The following is a 24677-nucleotide window of genomic DNA, read 5'->3' as shown; positions in this document are numbered from 1 at the left end:
ACTCCTGAAGCTGCAGAACAAACTGCTACTGGTGCAATGAACTCTTACTGTGCTTATTGAGCACTTGGTCTACTCACCAGAAGGGGACAATTAATGTAAATTGTGAAAAAATGCCAGATACTGGTGGAGGTCCTGGGAATATTGCCATAATAAAAGAGGACCAAAGGTGATATTTAAATGGGGTTTTTCTCCTCTATTTTATTACCATAATTTGGAGAAACCTCAAAAAACCAAAACAAAACCCAACCTAAAAAAAACAAAACCAAACCACAAAACAAACTAAAAAAAAAGGAACCTCTATTCAGGCTTCAAATTCATAAAAAGTCGAGTCCCTGCAGTGTTGTGACCCCCAGTTGTGAAGAGCAGGACTTATACTTAAGCTATAGCTAAAAATCATACATCCATGTATTTGGTGAGATGATTGTTCTCCAACCACCTCGTGCTGTGAACTGTTTTTTAAAGGAACTATGCATATCTGCAAACATGACACTGGCTCAGGTCGAAGATCAAATACTCGTCAAATAATGTCACAAACTGCAAGTATGCCACTATGTTTAACAGGGCAAATGAAAGCCCTCCTCCTGCTGCTGGATCACCACTGCATGGGTTCACACAACACTGTCCACTCCTCTACTTCCCTGCAAGACAGAGATCCCAGACATCCTCACTGAAAATCAAGTCTGTGAAAGTCCTAGTGGCTGGCTCAGACCAGTAATCACATCAGTGACTGAGAATTGTCTTTCCTTGTCAAGAGCCAGCAAGTTTCTCCAGAGCAAGAATAAATCACAATGTAGCATTTTGTTCCTTCCCAGAAGTCAGGGCAGCAAGTTTCTGAGCTGATACAGGAAGATGTTTATCAGTCCAAGTAAATGGATACGAATGCATTCACAAAAGTAGGCAGCTTGGGTTTTGTCAAACTGGGAAATCGAACAAAATAAAAGGCAGCACTCTTTACTCTTCAGAGACAATTTACCTCCTTCTCTGGCTGAGGACTCCAGTGCCCATCTTCAACACATGCCCTCAACTTCCTCTGCTTTCTTAGCACCCTGAAGGAAGCAGGAGGCAAACCACACATCTACTATCATCCTGCTGTCAGTCCCTGCCCCAGCTTGTGTCACCACCATACCCACAGCCCAACGCGGGCCCTGGTAAAATGTCTCTCTACATCTTTCTTATAAGCCCCCTTTAAGTACTGAAAGGCCACAATAAGGTCTTCCTGGAGCCTTCTCTTCTCCAGGCTGAACAACCCCAACTCTCTCAGCCTGTCCTCATAGAGAGAGGTGTTCCATCCCTCTGATCTTCTTCATGGCTTTCCTCTGGACTCAGTCCATGTCTTTCCTGTGCTAAGGACCCTAGATTTGGGCACAGTACTCCAGATGGAGTCTCATGAGAGTGGAGTAAAGGGTCAGAATCACCTTCCTCAACCTGCTGGCCACACTGCTGTTAAATCAGCCCAGGATGCAGTTGACTTTCTGGGCTGCAAGTAAATCTTGTTGCCTCCTGTCCAGTTTTTCATCTACCAACACCCACCCCCTGAAGTCCTTCTTGGCAGGGCTGCTCTCAATCCCTTCATCCCACAGCCTGTATTGATCCTGGGGATTTCCCTGACCCAGGTGCAGGACCCTGTACTCAGCCTTTTTGAACCTCATGAGGTTCACATGGGTCCACTTCTCGCACGTGTCCAGGTCCCTATGGATGGCATCCTTCAATCCCTTCATCCCACAGCCTGTATTGATCCTGGGGATTTCCCTGACCCAGGTGCAGGACCCTGTACTCAGCCTTTTTGAACCTCATGAGGTTCACATGGGTCCACTTCTCGCACGTGTCCAGGTCCCTATGGATGGCATCCTGTCCCTCTAGTGAATCAACTGCACCACTCAGCTTGCTGTCATCTGCAAACTTGCTGAGGGTGCAGGTGATGAAGATACAAATAATACTGGTCCCAGTACAGGCCCTTGAGGGACACCACTCATTACTGGTTCCAGTCGGACACTGAGCCATCAACTGTAACTTGTTGGATAGAGCCATTCAGGCAATTTTTTACCCATCTAACAGTCCACTCGCCAAACCCATATTTCTCCAATTTAACAGAAAGAATGTTGTGGGAGACCATAGCAAAGTTAGATGACATCCATAGTTATTCCCTTGCCCACTGATGCAGCCACTCCATTGTAGAAGGTCATTAGATTATTCAGGCACAATTTGCCCTTGGTGAACCCATGTTGACTGTCATCACTTCCATGTCTTCCACATGTTTTGACGTCTTCTAGGAGGATTTGCTCCATGGTCTTACAGGGCATAGAGGTGAGGCTGACTGGTCGGTAGTTCCCAGGGTCCTCTTTTTTGAAAATTGCTGTGAGGTTTCCCTTTTTCCAGTCACCAGGGAGTTTGCCTGACTGTCACTGTGCATCTCCTGGTGGGTGGTACAGGAAGGTGAAGCTGCAGTGCCTGTGCCTCTGCAACTCAAAGGGGAAAGGTGATTTCCAGAAAGGTCTCCCAGAATTTGTTTTCATCATCTTTAGTAAGACTGGCCCTGAACATAGGTTTTGATGAAGAGAAGAGGCTGCTGAAAGGTAGCTCCTGGAAGTAGAAAGGTTTGGCAAGTTTCTCAGGCTCTCCAAAGTAATGCGTTAACTTTTTTATTGATTTGAGAAAAATTTGAGGGAGTTAAATGCATTCCCAGTGCAAATTGAATCTATATTTCTCCACAGATACATGAGTCAGAGCATCTGAATGTGTATTGCCAAATATAGTCATTGTGCTCCATCAAAAGATGGATGCTGGAGTAGAACAGCACACTTTCCAAAGTTTTGTTTTAATTACTCGTTTAGAAAAATTACCAAAAGGGCTCTTCTCCATATACCCATGAAAGCAGCTAGATGAAGAAAATGCTATATATTTCAACAGAAATGGCAGGGGGACTCACAGTGTGACTTGCAGAGCTCCTCAGTAATTAAGAACAAAGCCAGGTGGTGAAGAAAGCAGCGAAATTTTGACCATTTAATCTGAGCCGTGGGCATTAATACGCGTTTTCAGGCCCCCTCCGGCACACACTATTTGCAGGGCTGCTCCCACCCGGGCCTGGGCGTCCCACTCCATCCCCAGCTCCCAACCTGGAGCAGCAGTTGCTTCGGTGACTGTCCCTTCCCTTCTGCAGGGATGCTCCGGGACCCCTTACCCCCCAAAAAAAAAACCCAGGGAAGCGCTTGTTGCCGGGTCTGTGGGGAGAGCAGTACCCCCGGTGCACCGAATTTACTGAGGATGAGGGTGCAGCGGAGCTCCGGCCCCAGCAGTTTCCTGAGGCAGAGGAGAAGGAGGAGAAGGAGGAGGAGGAGGAGAGGGAGGAGAGGGAGGAGAGGGAGGAAGAAGTGGCGGGGGGGGGCATTGAGGAGACAGGGAACCCCCCTGAGGCGCTGGCTGCCGCGCCTCAGCCGCCGCCGCCACCAGGGGGCGCCGTGCCCTCTCGGATGGGGGGGCGCTGGGGAAGGGGGGCTCGTCGCGGGCGCGTCGCTGATTGGCTGGGGCGGGCCGGGCCGGGCGCGGGGCGCCGCTTCTTAACGGGCGGCGCGGGGCTTCGGTTGGGAGTGCTGTGCCGGGCGGGCGGGCTGCTGTGAGCCGGGTGCCGCTGCCGCGCGACATGAGCGAGGTGAGCGGCCGTTGAGGGGAGCGAAGGGGGGCGAGGCGAACGGGCGCAGCCCCTGTGAGGGCGGCCCGGGAGGCCGTAGGGTGGGCAGCGCTCGGCGTTGGGCGTTATCCGTCCCTTTCCGAAGGGCAGGTGGGGAGGGCAGGGTCGGGTTTCCCGGGCTGGGAGCCCCCCCTGAGGCTCTGCTGTGCCTCCCGGGAGAGCCGGTCTCTGAGTGAGAGGGGTCTCTTTGGGGAGGGTGTGTGGGGTCTGAAATATGTAGCCTTGGAGTAAAACCCCTGTCTTCTCATAAAACAGCTCTCCACAGGTGTGTGTGCTCCTTCAGAGCTTAAACCCAGGTGGTGTTTTACTGTTTGATGGTTCTTGTCCACCGGTGGAGAATCATTTAGTTACAAAAACCCTAGTAATTTAAAGATATATATGATGCCTTCCTATGCAGAAAGAAGGCCTGGCTAAGTTGTGTGAAAGTTATCTGCTGGAGTTTATGGAAAAAAATGCCCTGCTTCTGGTTGGATGCTGATGTAAACTTTATAAATAGTGGCCTGGGAAGGATTACAATTAAGGAAAAAATGTAAATAGTGCCAAACATGTAAGGATCACTTGTACTCTTGTAAATAAATAAGCTGAAATTTTTTTGCTTGTGGTTTGTGTTTTTTTTGTTTTAGCAGTGGAAAAGTTCTCTGGGGCAAACTAGCATTTTTGTTATTAAAAGTGTCATTAGGCAGGCTGATTATTTGACAGTGTAGTCTGTCAAATGCTGGGCAGGTTCAGCCAGCAGATCCCACGTTCTCTAGTGCAACTCTTTCTTTGGGAATCAGTAGAAATGCTTGTCATCATACCATACCCAGCTCCTGGTTTTGGAGACTATTTCCTTTTATAAAAGATCTGTGGTTTCATTAACAAATGGGTATTTTTTCCTTAGGAGCAAGGGAAGTAGCTGTTGTGCAGGTGTTAGACTCTGCTGTACGTTGACATGAGGTGTAACCCTGAGGCAGAGCAATGCAGTAGCACGGTCTCTGGTTCAGGGATTTCGGAGGAGACACTTACATCTCAACTTGCAGGTCAGGCTGAATGGGGAAAGCAGAGGAAATCCTCATTGTGCTTTTCTGCTTGCGGAGATTGGGCAGTCCAGGTGTAACGCACCAGGCTCTTTGTGACTTCTGCCTGTGCTTGTATCAACTGGATAGAGTTCATGCACTGTGGGGTTCTTTTTGCAGTCACTGTCCCTTTGTCACTCCGGCTAGCTGAAGTGTTAGGATGAGAACAGTGATGGTGCATCTCACCTTAAAGATAGCGTTTGGGGAAAAATCTTCTTGTGAGGAGTAATGATTGGGTGATACTGCTGTGCTTAATGTTACTGAGCAAGGCACTCTTGTGATAGCCCCGTATTGGGTTTTATTTGCTCAGTGATTACCCCTTCATAGTTTAAGTTAGGTTGTGTGCCTTGTGGATTTTACAAGTCCCAATGATTATCCTTAATACTAGCATAGGGGTTCTCTATTCATAATACATTTCCTTGAGCCTCACAGACCAGTGTTACTAGCAAACCCTCGCAGGTGGAAATGATGTCTCTTTCTCTGATGCAGCACTAAGCCCTGTACATATGACACTTAACACTGCACTCAATGTCTTTGGTGCTACTGTCACTGTCATTCAAGTGATGATATTGGTGAGTTTATCACTCGCAGCTCCAGGGAAGAAAAGCTTCCTTGCTGTTACTTGCCTGTCAGCTGTTAATCAAAAGATGATTCTTTTCCCAAAATGCAGATGAAAGCAACTGGAGCATCCCAAAAACACCTCGCTGCAAAAGACTGTTGTTAAAAAACGAGGCAAAAAAGATTATCAGAAAGCAAGCTCCTTAGACATCTGTTTGCTGTATTTGGATAGAGGTCTTGGTGGATTTCACTTGTAATGCTGTAACTGAAAAATATTTTTATTTTCTTCGTTCTAATCTGCTAGAAAATCCGAGGACAGGGTGATTGAAAAGAAGCTCATCTAGAGCCATCAAAAGATTATCCCAAATAGAATGGTGTTGGGAGGGTGGGAAAGCTTTTTGGTTTATGTTAACAATCGCCAGGATTTGAGTGGAGCTTGAAATGCGGTTGCAGAACTCTGAAGAGCGCTTTCATAGCTCTCAAGTTATTTGCCGAGACTTTGCACGGATTCTTATTTTACTGCTTCAAGCAAAATTAACTTATTTCCTGCTTATGGGCCATGATTACCAGTCTCCTGGTAGAGAAAGCTGAACAGGAAGCAGCTATTCATCTGACTATAGTGCTTTCCTATTTTCAAGCAGCTAACTTTTTTTTCAGAAAGGATAAAGAGCTCTTCTACAGAAAAACCCTACACTTCCTCCTCTGCAATATTTGTATGAAAATGCATTTAAGATGTTCCTACTTCCGGACAGAAGTCTGGCCCTGTAACTAGTTACAGTGGACTTGACTACTTGCTTTTGGTGGCAGATAGATCACTTGGCTATATGGGGCTCAGGAACGTCACTGTATACTGAAATGCATTCTTGGGTGTTGAAGTAGCTTTGAAAAAAAATGTCTTCAAATAACTGAGGAGCCTTCTCTTTAAGTCTGTAGGTGTTTTCTCTTATTTTTAATGAGCCTAGAGAGAAGGGTCATGCTGGAAAATATCAGCTACTGTCAGTGAGCAGCTGTGGGATGTAGTCCTTCTTCCATTAAAGCTCTCTGGTCATACAGGATGAACTGGAGGAAGTAATCTTGGGTTTGTCAATGTCAAATTGCTGTTTGCAGCCAACAGCTTTACCAGTGAACCTCTAGACACAACTGGCATGAACTCGATTCACCACAGGGAATCCTGTCATCTTATCTGTTGTTTATCTATCTGACATGTTGCCGATGATGTCTGGTCATGGTGACAGCATTCCCAGGGCATGAAGGTTCACAGGAAGCATTTCATCACACAGACATTTTTGCAATGGTCACTGCCACTCTTGCCTCCTGTGTTGAATGATTCTGGCTGTCATCAGGAATCTGGTCTGGACTTGGGAAGAAGCACACTTTTAAACAGTATGGTGTTACAACCCTGGATCCTGTTCCAGGGATGAAGCGCATGTGTAAGAAGTTGCAGCTCAAAACAGCATTCCCAAAGATTGCCTTGTTGGATGCATTTATTTCTTTTTGATATTCAAGGGTCAGAGTATTGCTGGAGTGGGGGAGGAGTTCAACTTTAATGTGTTTTTTAGGTGACTGACTTTGGGTAGATTTTCCTGAATGGCTCTCCAGTCAGTTCATGTGCCTGAAGGCATGTGATTTGAGAACTTCCATTGGAAGAGCCTTACACAAAGCAACTAAAGTGCTGTACTGACTGCCAGGGTCCTGATGCACACCACCTAAGGCAGGATTTGAGCCATCAGCTCGATGTGTTTGAGAAGCAGCCTAGCTACCAGACAGTAGCAAGAATATGCTAGCTTTCCTTTTGAAACGGGCATCAAACAACCAGACACATGAAGTTCCTAAGACAGAAGAGGAGAGCTGTCATGGGTTTGACTCTGTAGAGTGCATAGGTCTCTTAGTTGGCTAGGCTAAGAACTGGGGATGGACTTGATCTGTGCATAAACGTAGGGATTTTTTTTGTCAGGCTTTGAATACAAAGAACACCAGGTCGTCTTGAGCAACAGTAAGCTCTTTCTGTGCCTCATGTTGCCTCTGGGCTCTTGAATCCTACAGCAACTGCTATGTTGTGTCCACCTTCAAAAGGATCATGAAGGGTATGCACCTGACCTGTAGCAGGGGTGTGCAGAGCATTCATGTGGGATGAGTTGCAGGCAGCTCTCCTCTGCAGCCTGGAGCACTGAATCTTTGTTTTGGAGCTCAGATAACCCCGGATCTTTGTTTTGGGGTTCAAATCACCTTCACTGGGAGGTGCTTAGGCAGCCAAATCGAAGATGGAGGCTTCACTGCAGAGGTGACATAGCCTAATACTAGGGTCAAAGACTTTTTCTGAAATTTGAGCTTCACCAGTTGGGGTGGGGAGAGGTGACAATAATTACCAAGGCGGTCTCTGCTGTGGCACTTTCAAAACTGGTAATACCACGTGGCCTGATGGTTTGGGCATGTCCTTAAGCTGGCACAGTAAGGGTATCTGTTTCTCTCCAGGTTGAGGGAGAACCTGGAACACGTTTCTATCACTCCGGACAAGCATGTCACCACGAGGCTGTTAGAATAGGAGAGGGGCATGGCCAGTTGTGAAACAGGCATGTGTGCAAGCTTCTACCTCAAACTGTTAACTGCTTCAGGTAGTTAAATAGGAAAACTGAGGTTCTTTCGTGGGCTGCTCTCCTGAGCTCAGTTGAATCTGTGCTGCTGAAATGGTATTTATGGTCTTAGGACCAGATGTATTTAAACACTGAAGTGAGGATTGTACACCAATAATCCTGATAGTACTAAATCAAAGAGCTGGTGTTTGTAGGTGGAAAGCATGTTTGTTTTCTAAAATAATGTTTTTCTAAAAACATGTTTGTTTTAAGAGCAAAAGGACCTCCTGTGCTCTTGTGTGGTGTTTGTGGTCTTGGGGGTGTCTGAGCCAGCCCGTTGTCTTAGGGGGGCCCTTCTGGATGCGTTTTTCAGATACTGCCATGACCCTCAACTGTTATCTACTGGCCACACTGAGGTTAAAACCACAATAGGTATAAAACTGTATAGATATAAAAAGTGCAGCAAGAACATGGCAGGGTGGAGGAGGAAATTCTGCAGCTGTTATAGGGTGGGGGTGGGACAGATAAGGCACATGAACAGCAGTTTTTAATTTTAACTCACATCTATTTATTAGCTGAGTGGTAAATTGCAGCTCAAAAGAGGAGGAAGAAGGGAGAACAATAAGTTTTAGATCTGTCACTTTGCCTACTCCTTCCATCAATGTGGTTTCAGTGGGATCAAGCATCTTCTAAAATAAGACTTGGGTCAATTTCCAACATCGCTTCTTAATTTGGTGAAATTGGCAGACGTACTGTTTAGCAAGAAGCACACTGGTTTTCTTGCAATGTATGGAATGCCAACAGATTCAAACACAACACTGTATTAAAGGACAGTTAGCTTTAACATGCTTCAGATACTCTTTTACAGAGAACATGGTAACTTACAGCAAAAATTCTTGCACTTGTAAAAAGAGAAAACTCCAAGCTTGATACTGCAGTACTTGATAATAGAATACCATTTCAGGTTGCAAAGGTGTATTAGTTTCTAATCCAATGTCCCTAAATCTGTTATGCATTGGCAGGTTTGAGAGTCATCATCCAATAGTTTCTACATGAAGTAGGTCATGCTTATGATGAAATGTGGTGTATAGTAGCAGTTAACATCAGCAGGAACAGTTGTGGCCTTTTCATTAAAAGTGTTTTATTGATTTGAAAAAAATATTTGATTTCCAGGCCACTATTTGCTATTGTCTGTCACTCCTTTTAGGGATGACTTTGAAAATGTGTCTAACTGTTTACATGTTTTACCTCTTCTCTGTAACTTTGCCACAGAAGAACCTGTAGACACTGGGTATCTAAATCATGAGACACCCACTTCTTGGCTGAAGAGCATTGGGAGAAGGCAGCTGCATGCATCAGAGGAAAGCTATGCCTTTCTTCAGCCTGTCTGTTGCAACAGAGCCTTAAATTCACTGAGCCATGTAATGCTTTCTTCTCTGCAAGGCGTAGGATGGCCTAATGAAGATGAATAACATACATTCTCCCCCTTTCTAAGAAAAGGTGCTCTGTTTCTTTTTCTTCAGTTGTTTGGACATCGGTTTCTAAATAAAAGAAGACATAGTGGATATGTAGAAACTAGGTCAAATCATAACTAACAAATCCTTTTTTCCTCTTCTTCCTCTACTTTTAATTAAGAAAATCAGTATTTATTTCTTTTATGGAAAGAGATGGAAGAGACAAATTATATAGGCTACCGTCATAGGAAAATGGATGGCAATCGTGATGGAATAAGCTCAGGCTAAGCAGCTGCAGAAGAGTTGCAACTGTGAATCTTATTATTAATGACGCGATTTGAGGACACAATTTATCCCTACTTTCCATATGAGACCAGCCTAGTCTACTTATAGGGGAATTGGGCACGTGTCACATAGCACAAGCCAAAGACCCAGCCTATCTCATCTGATCAATTCATACCAAGTGGGATATAGCCTTATTTATACACTAACATGGAATTCAGAGGAAGAAGCACAAGTTTAGTCAGAGAAGAAATGAAAATTGTCTGCCTACATGCCTTGAATATTAGTTACAGCTGAACTGTCTTTCCTCTTAAAGAGAGAAGTATTATTTTACAGACACTGAATGTTCTTACATTATCACCTTAGTATATAGTGCATGAAACATGACCTGAAACTGTAGTGCAGCTGCTACTGTGAGTACTGTGACAGTAGACAGAATGATGTTAGGGATCTTCTTTGAGCAAAAGGAGGAAAAAAAACAAACTACAGCTGTGAAAGGTAGTGTCCTTGTCTGACTTTGGAGACTTCAAAGACTCCTGGACTGAGACAGCAAGCTGGTGAGAAGGGTGGCAGCAGGTATGAGGGCTTCAGATTTTCTGATGCATGGAAGGATAGAGCTATAACTATGGCAAAATGTAAGCAAGTGTATATTCAGTGTCTTTAATGCAGCCTTAGTGTCCAAATGCCTGACAGAACGATCTGAGCTGTTCTGTCATGAGACTTATTTGCTGCTCCGTGGCTGGCAGGTTTGATACTAGTTGTGCCGTAGAGCCAGCTGCCGGATAGTGCCAGCGGGACTAGAAAGCTGAAATAGAAACTTGAAACAAATTTTCAGGTTATAATGGTTTAAACTTTGAAGGAGCATGCAATGCTGTGTGCTTCAGCAAGGGAGGGTTGTGTTGAATCACAGCAAAACATGACTGTCCTAAAAGTGAAGAAGAGACCTGCAGGGGTCCTGGCTAGCTGTACACACTGGTGTAGATGTATTTGTAGGGATTTTAGGTGCACATTTTCTGGGAATGATGGAGCACAGTTTAGCAATGCCAAAGCTAGCACTGACTAGGGCTACCCCTGGAAGCAGGATAACTCCATGTTACGCTAAAACTTGTTGATCTTGACATGAGTTAGCAGGCTCTTGTAGAGTGAATCAGTGAGACATCTGGAACAGTCCTGTTAAGTCAGCATTTCTGGTAGGAACTAGCAGGATTGCATGAGAAGCAGTTTTTCACAGTGTGCCTTAGTTTTGTAGGAGGTGAAGGAGAACTTTCAAGGAAATTAGATTTCTGCACAGTTTTCAGAATCACTGGGCAGAGCGCTGGAAAGCGGACAATACCCATTGCTAATGCCTGGAGATGCTTTGCAGCTCTGTCCTCTGTGACATACAAAATAAGCCTTGAGACCCAGCAAGCACCACTGGTCGGGGGACCTGGCTGTCAACCTGCTTTGGTGATGCTTTGTTCTTTAAGAATCTAACACTAGAGGGATTACCAGGCATTGAAATAGTAGTTGGCAGCATTCTGACTAAAGGAGAAGATATATTTCAAGGAAAAGGCTATCAAGATCATAGGTAACTCCTAAATTGATGCAACCGGGTAACTAGGCAGATGAGGAAAAGCTGAATAGATCTGAACACATCTTTGATTTCTTGAATTTTGGTGATATTTGATCATTTCCTAGTAATACCTGGGATATGAAGGAAAACCAGTGATTTGTGGACGTGTTTTTATAGACATCATAGCACTTTCCCACAAATAGGTTGGCTTTAATGAGTTAGTATTTCTATGCCAGATGTATTCAACTGACCTGGTACCTGACTGGTGCCATTACCCACATACTACCTTACCTTTCCCTGACTACTAAGCAGCTGGGTGTATTTCAGCAAAGCTCTCAATAGGCAGTAGGGTGAGGTTGTGTTAGTCAGAGGAAAGTGTGCCCTATTCTGTGATGGAATGTGGGAGTTGGCCTTTGGATTTCCAAAGTGGACTTCTCTTCAAAAGGGACCAAACAGATCCAAACCAAGTGAGTGCAGACTCCATCAGACAGATAATCTGCTGAAAGAGAATCTTGCCTGTGATGAACCAGCGTGTAATGCCTAGCTAAATGTGAAAACATACCAGAAAATGCTGAAGTCCAAGTTAGGGTGGAGCAGCAGGGGAGAGATATAGAGACAGAAAAATAATTCTCATAAAAATCAGTAGCATATCTTTCATTTGAATTCCAGGGATTTTTCATATCCTGCTGAAATGTTTCAAGTAATGGGATTCTTGCTGTTTCTCTCCCTTTCTCTTGAAGAATATAAGCTGAATACTCTGGATGTTGACTTTTTAAGCACATAGTTTCAACACTAATTCAAATACTCTGAAGAATGCCTTTTATTTGAACTTAAGAGATACTATGTGGTGGTCAGGAAAAGGATGTGAATATTGAAATCTGGTTCCTTGAATGCCAAACATGTATTAGTAAAATGTGGAGTTAAAGGAAGACACAAGTTGGACGGTGCTACAGATTAGAAGTATTACCCCGGTAGGAATGAGGAGAAGAGCATACTAGATAAGAGGGGATGGCTAGGCAGGCAGTTTTCTGCAGATGACATGGTAGGAAAACAAGACGTGGCTTCATAGCTGCTTCACACTCACTACTCCACTCGGATCTGACAGATACACACTTGCCACTGGAAAAGAGAGCAAGCACATTGTTGGCTTGGCACACTTTAAAATGCATGGGCCAGCACACATGTGCCGTAGTTTAAGTGGGGCAGCCAAATCCCTAAGGCAGGCCAGCTTCATGCCAGTCTTAGTTTGCCAGTCGGACTTGGCTAGCTATCACTTCTTTCCTTCAGCATACTTTGCAAGCTACTGGACAGCACTAACATCCAAGCCAAGTTGAATGAACATCTCAAGTAAGATTACAGGAGACCCTCTCTTTGTGTCACAGGGTTTTTATTCTGCGTGCTGCCTTGTATTCTTTGGTTGGAATAAAAGCTTGGTGTATTTACACTGCAACTGGACTTAAGGATCTGCAAATGCAGAAGCATTGGTAGCAAAGGACTAGCATTAATGTTGTAAACTGCAAAAAAAACCCAAAAAACAACCCAACCCCAAGTTGCAAATTATCTGAATTCTAGTAATAGCTTTTGTGGTTATGCCATGTTAGCCTTTAATAAATGTTTTTGTCTGACTGCAGTGTGTCAGGTAGCACACAGCTGGATTGAAGTGAATGTTGTTATCTGCTTTCTGCATGAAACTAAGGAACCTATTTTCTGTCTAGTCATGACATGAGTATGTTAAAATATTAACAAAATGAATGCATGACTGTTTTCTGGAGGAGCACATTAGAAACCTTTTTTAATAGCATTGAATGATGGCTTGCCGTGTTCATATGTGAATAAGGTGAAAATGTCTAGTTGGGTAACGTTTTTCTTTCACTTCATATGCAAGGCACAAAGTGCAAAATGGAGCCTGACACGTAATTGGAGGCTGAAGACAGAAGGAATGACTGATGACCACTTGGAGTGGAGAAACTTGCAACTTTTCATTGAATTTGAATTGGAAAACAGTTCTGTGGAGAGAGAGTGTTGGAAACAATGCGGGGGAGGGGGCTTTTGCTGAATCTGTGTGACCACAAATTCAACAAATTTTTTTGCTGGACTTCTTAACTTGGCTAAGGCACTGCAGGAACTGTGGAACGTTTAGTTAGGCAAGGTAACATGGTGGGTCTGTCCTGGGGCCAGGGACCCTGGGGACTACTTACAACTGCTCAGTGAAAATTGCTTTCATCTCTGCTGCTATTAACAATGAAGTTGATAGCAGCATCAATTTCACTGAGCAGCTGCAGGGTCCTGGGAGCTTCTGATTTGTGGAAATCCTTATTTTTGGCCAGCTCTTGGACAGAGCTAGTGACCTGTTTTTTCTGCTTGCTGTATGTGAGTGTATTTGATTGCTGTCCCTGATTCGTGGCAATCAAGGTGACCTTGTGCATCACCCTGTCTGTTTTCCTTTTTAGTATGGCAGGGTTGTTTCTAATCGCTTGGCTGCTGTTCAAGACTCAGAGCACCAAGACAGCTTTGCTCTGAACCGCATCCCACTTTGAACACAGCAGCTCCCCCAAAGTCTCTCAGCAGGTCAGATCTAATACAGATTTGAACAACGTGGGACAAATCCTCTGTCAAGCGAGGCCCCGTTTTGAGGCAGCTTCAGCAGCCAGTTCAGGGCTCCCCTTGCACGAATCTCCCCGTGGCACAGAGCCAGAGATAACAGGTTTGCGTCATCCCTCTGTGCAGCCCCTGGGCAGGATGCGTTGCCAAGGCTGCGGCATGCTCTCAGTCCAGTGATTCCCCTGCTACTGGAATAGCCCTAAAGAAGTTACTGTCATAACTGCAGATGGCTCTGGGGCTGCTCGGAGCTGCTCTCTGTGACCAGACTGGCTGCCCGGGGGTTTGAGGAGTAGAGTAAGTGATGCGTAAACATCCTTGCAGCTTCGTCTTGCTGTTGTCTGGAAAACCAGAAGGCTTTTGCTCTAGGGTAAAGGCAGAAAGTTCCTTTGCGTGGCAACTTGAAACTGCCATAATTAATACCTTTTTAAAAGCTAGCTGGCCAGTTACTAGTACAATCTAACAGTGTAGTAGCATCCATTTACCTCTGAAGTATGTAAAGAAATAGAAAGAATATGAGAATAATTTTTTTAATTGTACAACTAGAAATAAAAAAAAGCCAAGAAGAAAAAAAGCCAGAATTTTTTGTAGTCTGGGAAGGAGCAGCCTGTTTTAATAATGATAGTCAATATGATCAGATATGAAGCAATTTGTCAGTGCAGACTTTTGCCATTAATAATCCAAGCTGTCCCTTGAAGACAGCCTCTAACTCAATTACAGCTGGGTTTGTAGCTCAGCAAATTAAATTACCCTAAACTTCAGAAGTATTTGAAGGAATGAAATATAAAGTAAATATTTGTTACAAAAACACCATCCTTAATCAGTTATATGATGCCTAGGCAAGGATGCTGACCCCTTAATTGGCTTAGGGCACTCTTCCTGTCTGGGGATGCTAATATTGAAGGATAGCCAAGATATTCTCTTAACCCAAATGCTTTTCCCAGATCCAAAAGGTTCTGTTTTGCTCCTAATCAGATGCCACAGTCAGTTGTCATTAACTAACTGTATTGCCTGCCCAGGTGGCCAGGGCTGCATGAATGTACCTGTTTTGCTCCGTTGCCGAGTAAAGATTGCTAGGAGGTAATGCGACATCACAGGGAGATACAGCATGCCATGTTTTGTGGTATGAGGCACTGACTTGTTCTGATTTTCAGTTCCCAGAACAAAATTTCAGTGTTGCATGGTATTGTTTGTTGCCTGTTCCCTTGCCATGGTACAACTGTTTGTGGATCAGAGACATCAACTACCAATACTGAAGTGATCAACAGAAACAATTAAACTATGTATTTTTTAGCTGGATAATTTCCAATGATTGTTTTCAACACAGCACTGCTGAAGGGTTATTTTTAACTTGAATAATTTTAGTGCTCCTATTTTCTGTAAAACAATTGTATCCAAACAAACAAAGCCTTGAGAGATGGGAAGGTGTGGCTGGATTGGGCTAGACTGGGAAGTAGGAATTCTTAAGGCAGGTTTCCTGCCCCAAAAATGCCCTTTCTGGAATTGTAGTGCTAGGTCTGATGCTACCAATAGATAAGAAAGAATAGGAGAAAGGAAGAGACCACCTTCAGACCCTCAGTCACTTTTCACTTAGGCCATCTAGCTTGATCAGTTTTTATGTAATTGAAATATTCCTCTTGGGTCACCTTGATGTTTTCTCTTTGTCAATTTCCACTGTAATTGGAATATGGGCTGTATCACCCATGTTCAAATGAGAGCTGAGGTAATTTTTTGGCAGGTGGTGTGAGAAGGCTTATTCTGTAGTTGATTTTGCCCTCTTTGCCCTTTGCTCAATAAAACTGAACATGCAATTTAGAGAAACTCCACAGTATCACACTCAGATTCTAACTTACTCATGCGAGTCGTTCTGCTGAGTTGAAGACAATTATTTGTCCACATATGAGTTACCCCTGTAAATAAGCCTTGCAGGATCAAATCCTCCATTTCCTGCAGAAAAGAGGGATTACTTCTCATGGCTGGCATGGTAATTAACAGGATTTGGGAAATACATTCTTGCAGCTGCTTTCAAAATTAACTTCAAAGATTCCATTAATCCCTGCCTCAGAAAAAAAAGTGATTACAATGTCTTTGGAGAAATATCTGCTTAATAATGTTTTAATTCAAAATATGCTAATAACCTAAATATTAAGCAAGCTACTGTTTGTGCTAATTATGTTGATTACATTTGGTGTTGGTGTAAATAGTCTGTTTAGAACATTATATTGAATCTGAATACAAAATCAGCAGGTTCTCGCTGTGCTGATTTATAAATTACAGCCTAGCATTGGCAAAAGTGGGGCACAGTGAAAGTTCTTCTTTGTGATATTAGAATATTTATAAACAGCACTGTAAGTTGGTTCTTGTATCCCAGACTGTGATTCTCTTTGCCCGTTTTCAGCAGGTGCCTCCTTCTTTAGCCTGGAAGTGTGCTGGCTACTGAAACTCTGTGTACACTCAGAAGTGCCTGTAGTGAGGACTTAACCTCAAGCCATAAAGCTGGGTCTGGAGGAAAGTGAACAAATTACACCTCTAAAATTGAGGCAAATGCCCTAACTCTGCAAGCAACCATGTGATTAAGGCACTCTGCCAATTGGGTAGATTATGCATTTTGCATAGACATTAAATAAAATGTGTATTTACATGGACGATGACCACATTGGAAACAAAATAACCCAAGAGCAGGGACTGCAACTGTCTGCTTTTCATGCAAGCTGCAGCTTGTATGGACAGTTATACCTTGAATACAGTGCTTTTCTTCTGTGTTTGTGATTTAATCTGCACCAGTGTAAATGACTGTCAAAGACACAAGGATATCAATGCTGAGGTTGGGGTTGTGTCCTTTATAGAAAGAAGAAAGGAAATTGCAGAGAGATTGTATCTTGCCCAGATCATTGCAATAGCAAGAGCCAGACAGTGGTCCACAGTGTTTAGAAGGAAAATAATTTATAGTTATCCACAGCCTTGTTGTTAATTTATGAGGTATATTACTGTGGTTTTTAGGATGACCGTGTGTATAATCATGTGCCTTCAGTGATTACAAAAGTCATAGAAAACCAGCACTGGTCACTGTGCTGGCTTCTAGCCACTGCAGTTTGAATCCTGTCAGTTTATCTCAGCCCACCTGTGGAGTTTTAATTTATTAAAATAGCTATAGGAGAGTCTTAATAAAATTAAGGACCATCAAGAGCTAGTCAAGTAGAACACTGCTTGACCCATGAAGATAATTAAAGAAATTGTCAGAGTGCCAGGGATCATTTAGTTTTGACAGCCAGTATTGAAAGATGGATTCTGGCACTCTCGCTCTGGCAATATTATGCTGCCCTGGCAACACAAGACAGCCAGAGAACTGGCTGTAAAAAACTCCCTCTCTGTAAAGGAGCATGCAGAGAAGATGCTACATATGGTGTCGCCTCTACTCTTGCCTAAAGAACTGGGAGATTCTAGGGTGACAGCAGTCAAGGAAAAGTGGTGGTCTCCAGAAACCTACTTTGACCAGAAGTGTAAGCTTTGTCATAACCAGGAGCAGGGTCCTTTGCACTCTGAAGTATATGTTGATAAATATTTTTCCTTTCTGTCAGGTGCCCAGAAAATGTGGTCTTGATTTCTTACAATAACGTGAAAGACAGAAGTAACAGATGTATTATCAGATTTACCCATCATTCAAACAAAATATTGGCCAAATGTTCTGTACCTGATATAATTACCTTAAATGTGGGCTTTGAGGGACACTTTCATCTCCTAAATACTCAGTACCATGCCTATAAAAATGTTGGGAAAAATGTGGAGGAACTTGTAAAGGAGGCACAAATAGACTAGCGAGGGAAGTTTACTTGTGTAGCTTCCAATGCGTTTTTCATTACTATATTCAAGCTTCTCTCTGGAATTCTTCAGTTCTGTCTGCAGATGTTCTTTAGGTGACTAGCTGTTACTGAAATGAATGAACCTGTGTGTCATAGAAGCTGGTTTGGGATTTGTCATCTGGCTGTATTGCAGGCCAGTTTTAAGAAGACTTATAATAGGAGAGAACGAGCAAAATGGCAGCATTTGTGTTCTCCAGCAGTACACTTTAACTCTCCCAGCTGTTCATCTTCATGCTTTTTGATATATAATTCCAAATAATACAGTGGTGCTAAAATTCCAGTCCTGTTACTTAGGCTGGGTATCCCTTGCAGCTTCAGTAGGCAGAAATCTTTGTCACAGCAGTATCATTTTTTTCCTACTCTTAACTTTTTATCTTAAAGGTGGTAATGTATTTTGTCCTTATTACCAAATTATTTACTGTTTTGTGGTTGAGTAATGGTTTTCACGCTTAAATGTGTGAAATGCTGAGTGCTAGAGTTTCAAGTCAAGACATGACATTAGAAAGAGGTTGTCATAGTGAAACAGTACTCTCCAGTAAACAAGTTTAACCTAACTAATCACATTGAAATCCTGAATTTTACAGAGTGTATCCACTCATCCCAGGTGATAGCTGCTTGGTTCTTGCTTCTACTTAAGTTTTGGATCTTCTTTTAGTTTCTGACATACAGCTTGTGTTCTCTGTTAGAGCGTGAAAGTAAAGCAATTGCAAAATTCCCATTGATTTCAGTCAGCTCAGAATATCACCTCATCAAATAATTATTTTCAAGTGGTATGTATACATAATGTATTGATCTACTGGCAATAGCTAGTGTTTCCTGCAACTCCTACTGATTTTTTTTTTTAATGTATGTTATGTTTCTGTTTTGTTTTTTTTTTTGGTCAGCAAATTTATACCTGGTGTTAAAAAGCCTAGAAAACTCTATGCTTTTAGAACTGGGGGAGTTGAATATAATATGCTTGGCTAGGAGGTATATGGAAAAGGAAGCTATAAAGTACGTTGCTCCCACATTTGATAGTCTTCTGTGGTTTTAATCCAGATCTCTCTAATTAATTCTTTAGTTTTTAGGAAGTGTGCATGCTAATGTAATGTCCTCAAAAATCCACCTAGGGGAAACTAAAAAAAATGTACTACGAACCTTCAGACAGTAATGCTAGTGGTACTAGTATGCTAGGATGCTTTGTCATCTATCTATGCCTGTAGTCTAATGAACTTCAACTGGGGCTTCAGTGGTCTAAAATGCTCGGTGTCTTCAAAGATCAGCTAACACTGAGTAAAGATCAATGTGTAAGTGCTTTTTCTTGTGTTGTTTCTGGATAAAGTCAACCTTAATTGTCTTAATCTGAGGAACTGTATAGGAGGTATTTAGTCCTGAAAAAAAGCAGGCAGAAATTGCTGTGTCTCCTGACTATTCTGCTGTTGACTAGGAAGCTTTCCTTACTTGGAAAACATGGAAGGTCCTTAAGCAGATATTTACAGTGGCATTTTTATTTGCAGGAAGGTTATAAACTCTATAAATTTGAAAAATGTATTTGTCAGTATTCTCTTCATTTTAAGGCTAAGGCAGCTGAACTCTTTAATTAAAAGCAGAAAGCTATGAAAAAGGCACTTATGAAATAATTTAGTTTGATTCAATTTATCTCTTATAGAGAAAACTTTGTATGGAGAACAGATGGTAGTGCAAAATAAAGGCTTGCTTGGCACACAGCTGGCTGACCCACAGCCACTTCTGTACTGCATTGTACCAACATGTGTTTCCTTCTGTTGCACATGTAATACCTCTTGTTAGGGATGGACCTGGTAGTGGAGTAATGCTTAAGAAAAGCTTAAGATACGCACAGACTTCACTGCTGTTCCTCTTGTCAGTGAGTACAGAACATCCTAATAACTTTTCATATGTGTAAATGAAAGTGTTTTTTTGTCCTCAGTCAAGTCTACACTGACTCTTTCTGCTATTCACTTTACAAGCTTTCTGTTGTTTCTATTCTCTTAATTCTGCCCTTGGACGCTATTTCATTCTTTGATACAGAAGCAATATAGTTTTGAAAACCTGCAGCCGCTGCTTTACTGGGACACAGCCTGCTGTACCTTGTTGGCCCTGCACTCGGTTGAAGCGGCAGAATAACGTCATTACTGTAAAGGGCCCATTTTTCAGAGAACTTTCTGGCAGTTTCATGTCCCTGATCTTGGGCTTTTTGTGGCTCATCAAAAAACAAACAACCCTTCTATCCCCCAAAATTCTGTAATCAACACCTGGCTATGATGCCTAACACTGAGGTGCTAATTGGAAGCATAACTGAAAAGGTCAGGCTATTTCAAGACAAGAACAGAATGTAAGACTAAAGGCAAAATTAGGCTTGGGGGTGCAGGAGGGGCTAGAATAATGAGTCGAAAAGCTGCTGCAGTAATTTAACATTCTTGAAAAGTCCTCTGGGCTACAAGTTCACTTTTGACCTTAGTTTGTACACCTAGGGGACTAATTTAGTACAGTTTTTCATACCACATTAACTAGCTGATGTGTATAGCACTAAGAATTTAACAGGAAAGTAAACCTGCTCTTTTCTTATAGGTATTTTGGGCATATGGCAGTAGTCCCTTTTCCTTCCTCTTCTGACAAATTGGGAGTGACTTTGATTTTTGGAAACATTTTTAATGATGTGCCTTTGATGTTCTGTAAAACCACCGAGTTAAAAATTAATACAGCCCTAAGCAGTCATAAACTATGTTTCCTCCTACACAACATAGCAACAAAATTGTTTATCATGTTTTACTCTATAATCATTATGGTTTTGTACTCCTGTTCATTTTGGCCCTGATCCTCCTTCTTCAATACCTAGTGGAAAGTTCATTCAATGCTTCTGCCCTAGTACTTGCCATAGAAAATGCTGGGGAATTTTAGAAGTAATCTTTGAATGAAGGAAGCTGGCTAGAAGTTATAGGAAAGAGAAAACATTAGACTGCTTTTATCTCTTAAAATATGGTCAACAACTTGAGGATTATCTGTTCAAAAACAAACCACAGAAATTAATACTGTTTTTCTTGTATTTCATTGATTTTAATTTGATCTATTGCATCTGAGGACAATATCTATAATATGAGCTTTTGGAGGGCTTTCATCCATTGCTTCTTGAAAATACCCCTAGTAACTCCTCATGTTTAATCCTCTTGTGCTCTGAAGGACACTAAAGCTTTGTTTTGCAGCCTGTGGTAGCATCATGAAATGTGATGAAAAAAGCAAGAAGCTCCAGCTGCTAATAATACGGGTATCTGGAAAACGTTTTTAAAAATAGGTCCACTGAATGTATTAAAATAAAAGGCTAAAGGCTTTGCAGGTGGATGATCACATTATATATGGCTTTTTCATAAGTTTCAATGCCTTGCTAATGAGAAACTGATTTTCACTTTCAAATCCATTGCAGTCATTTGGAATACAGCACAGTGCTTATAGATCAAAATATGTATATAACTGAAGGAAGAGCTATCACAAGCTTGTTTGGCAGACTTTCAGGCTTCATTCTGTATATGTGTAGTGGTCACCATAAAATGAATGGCTGTAGAATACTTAGGCAGATTTCAGACTTAAAGAAAAATCTTGACCCCATGAACAGAAAAACTTTTATTGACCAAAGCCAAGTTTTTATTTGTTTGGGGTTTTTTTGACAGTTTTCTCTTTTCCCTGGAGGGAGATCCTGACGTAATAAATGTGTGGATCCATATTCCAGCACTCCATCAATAGCAGACCAAACCTGACAGGTATAGCCTAGGGAGGAAAGAGAAGCCTTCATAAAGGCTAAGTAGCACAGCCTGAAACATGAAATAAGACAACTTGAAAAAGCCTTTAAAAACAGGGAAGGAAAAAGCAATATATAGCTGCCATATAGATAGGAAGAATCGAGTATTTTGGTTTTTTGGGAGGCCCCAGTAAATTAACACTAAAATCTTGTTTCAAATGTAGATTGAAATATGGAAATATTAACCAAACTTTAAATAAAGGCATAAAGGTTAATATCTTTAGCAAAACTGATTTTTGGGTAGATTTATTGATTTCTGTCTGTTGGTAACTTACGCTTTTGTAAAAAATGTTTATCCCTTTAGAATCCCATTTTTGATGTTATTGGCCACATTTTCTTTCTGCTCTTAGCTCTGAGGCTCCAGGGAGAAACAAATATATTTCCAATGTATGGGGAGGCTGTAGCTGTGGTTATAGACTCAGAGTTGTCTTCTCTAGGGATGCTCTGTCTCATTGCACATAGAGAGAGATGAGGTAGAGCCAGTAGAGCAGAGATATATGCACTGAAGTCTGCCATGGAGAAGATAAGTAACTCCACCACTGGCATGTGGATGCACAATAGACCATATGTAGCTCTTTTGTATTCTCCTGAGGAGTCTGAAGAGCTTTCTTTCCCCCTTTGGCTTCTATAATAAGAGCTAAGAGTACTCATGAAGGTTTTGCACATGTGATTAGCTCCATATACACAGCATACCCTCAAAATACCAGCACTGTGGGACAAAAGTATGCCTGTATGGATTTTCATAAGAGAATTGATATCTCTGTCCGTATTTTGGTACAAACCATTTGGTTTGCAGTTCTGTGCTACTGCAGCTGTTAACTTTACTGATGCATGAGGATGGGTTGCCTCTGATGGCTGAATGTAGCTAAATTTATTCACTTAGTTTAATACTCCTAGTTTTATACATGTGCAACCCTGGACAATGAATTAGTCTATTTCAGTAATACATACAAGTATGAATAATTTTGCATAACAAATGCAAGTTTTGCCATACTTGCTAAAGTACCTTAATTCCACCTGTGAGATGCTTTCTTTGGGGGATGGAGCATAATTTTCATGGAGTGACCATTCCTAAGCTAGAAAATTACCTAGTAGCATAATAGCACTAACACAGCTCTGTCACTGAATATTTATTTGGACTGCACTGGTGTTTGACATGTGTTACTTAGTGGGAAGTTTCATCTCCACTTGTGGCCAAAGTGGAAAGATAAGTCTTCTAGCCAAAGTCAGGTCAGAAGAACGATGGAAATGGAGGCACAGCAGGGACCTGAAGAGATGTTCTACTGTAGCTCTTACGCTTGTACTGCTGGAAACTTGATTACATGTCCCATCAGTCACATGATAATTATATACAGTTGCACACATAGTTATATACCTGTATCTAAATCATGGTATTGAGCATTCCTGCTCTAATTGATAGTGTTTCATAGCAATATTGCTTTGAGGGTGGATGACTATCCAAGGTATCAAGGAGAAATCAGGCTGTAAGTGCCAGTAATTCCAAGGGCAAAATGCATAATCAGGTTTGTTCTAACCACTTGTTTGGTTGTTTTGTTTTTTTTTCCCTAACAGAGACAAGGAGCCGGAGCTACAAATGGAAAAGACAAGACATCTGGTGAGAATGGTAAGGATAGACTGTATTTCTTGATGGAGAATACTGAGTCAACCTGAGCCAAAATATTTTTACTGGAATGATAGGTGTCAGGTAGCAACTGCCGTGTTTTCATATCTTATCTTTTGTATGTGTGTTAAAAACTGGATGGGCTTCAGTGGGGATTGTTTTCTTGATATTTGTATGTTCAAATCATCATCAGGTAGAAACCCGATTCTGAGCTTGTATTATGGTAAACTAAAGGACTCTGCAGAAGGCAGTGCAGATAAAATGAGGGTAGAAAAAGTGTTAAATATGTGTGAAAAAGACACCAAGAGACATGGTTAATCATTAGGAGCAGCTGCTATGTGAATGGGGGAAGGTGAACTAAACTAATTACAAAGGGCTTGCTCGTAATCATAGTTGCTGTGGTCTGATTGATCTCACCTGATCTTAGGCCTATAACTAAGATACCAAATTTAGAAGCCACTTGCATAGAGCTCATTTGAGTGTTGCTGGAGATTAGGCTGTGAATGGAGCAGTTCACATGGAAGGACCATATGGCAAATAGGCTCTTACCTTCGGCACTCCACATGGGCAAATCTGGACACATGCTCCACTGCTCTAAGGGGTGAGTTGTTTTTTTTTTTTGGACTTCTACAAAGGGGCTGGCAGGAACAAATCTCTGCCCCTTAAGTGATGCAAACAATTCTAACAGGAAAAGGTTGACTTTTTTTTTTTTCAACTGAAGGAAGTTAAACTGAATTTTCAGTGAAAATGACAATTGTTTTTTAGCTGAAATCTCCTTTTATTTCCTATAGGAGGCAGAAATGCTTTACACACAAATGATGACATGATTAAAATCCAGTGACCATCAGAAACATTTTTGAAAGGAAACCATTTTGATCAGCTTTAATTATATACCCAGCTGAACATAAGGCAGCATCAGTTTGTAAACATTCATGAAAAGGATAAGGATTTGAACTATACAAATATGCTCTCTGGTTCTGTTTGATCATGCAGTTCTAATTAAAATAATGTTTTGGTAGTCTGTCCTGTGCACTGAAAAGCAGAAAGAATGCAAGTAACTTCTCTGAAAAGAGAGTTTTCAGAGATGGGATATTTAAGCAGTTATTTTGGATATACATTTTGGCTTTTATGTGTTGGTCTGAATAGAATTTTTGGGCCCTTTGAGGCAACACATCCTATAACATTAAAAGACTTCTTTATGCTTAGTTTTCCTATTACAGAGGGGTGACTTTCCCATAATGGCTGTTTGCATATTGTTGCAGTAAATGAAATCCGTAGACGATGTTCCCAATATGATAAACCGCAAATTAGAGTGGAAAAAAGAAATAAATATTTTGGCTTGTTATAGTGTCTTGAATTAGTGGGAACAAATGTACCCTGACAGCAAAGCTATTTGCGTTCTCAAGTTAACAGGAAAGGCAAGCAAGCAAAATTATGTCAGCCATTTGGGCAGCATGGGAAGCATGTTTTTCTGTTTACTGTTTGAGCACATTATGAACTGAGCTCATTTGCCTTGAATTTCTTCACAAATAAAATTTTCCTGTTGTCAAGTTTAGCTTAGATTTACTGATCCTGCAGCCTCTTAAAAGCAAATTCTTTATTTTCTCAAAGGGAATTTTGACGGAGAAAGGGCTGCATCATTGATTAACAAA

General features: G+C 41.9%; 1 protein-coding gene across 1 annotated transcript in view; it reads left to right on the top strand.

Annotated features, from left to right (window-relative positions):
• Nucleotides 1-3561: 3561 nt before the first annotated feature.
• PCP4 (Purkinje cell protein 4) overlaps nt 3562-24677 on the top strand; it is a 52930-nt gene continuing 31814 nt past the window's right edge. The window contains exons 1-2 of the mRNA XM_014938257.1: nt 3562-3646; nt 22977-23028. Coding sequence (XP_014793743.1) covers nt 3638-3646; nt 22977-23028 — 61 coding nt within the window. The 5' untranslated portion in view covers nt 3562-3637. The remainder of the gene's footprint in view (nt 3647-22976; nt 23029-24677) is intronic.

This window comes from Calidris pugnax, unplaced genomic scaffold (genome assembly GCF_001431845.1).
Source record: "Calidris pugnax isolate Ruff unplaced genomic scaffold, ASM143184v1 scaffold25, whole genome shotgun sequence".
Taxonomy (NCBI): domain Eukaryota; kingdom Metazoa; phylum Chordata; class Aves; order Charadriiformes; family Scolopacidae; genus Calidris; species Calidris pugnax.
Note: the sequence above shows the minus strand (reverse complement) of the source record. Positions and strands in the feature narration are given on the sequence as shown.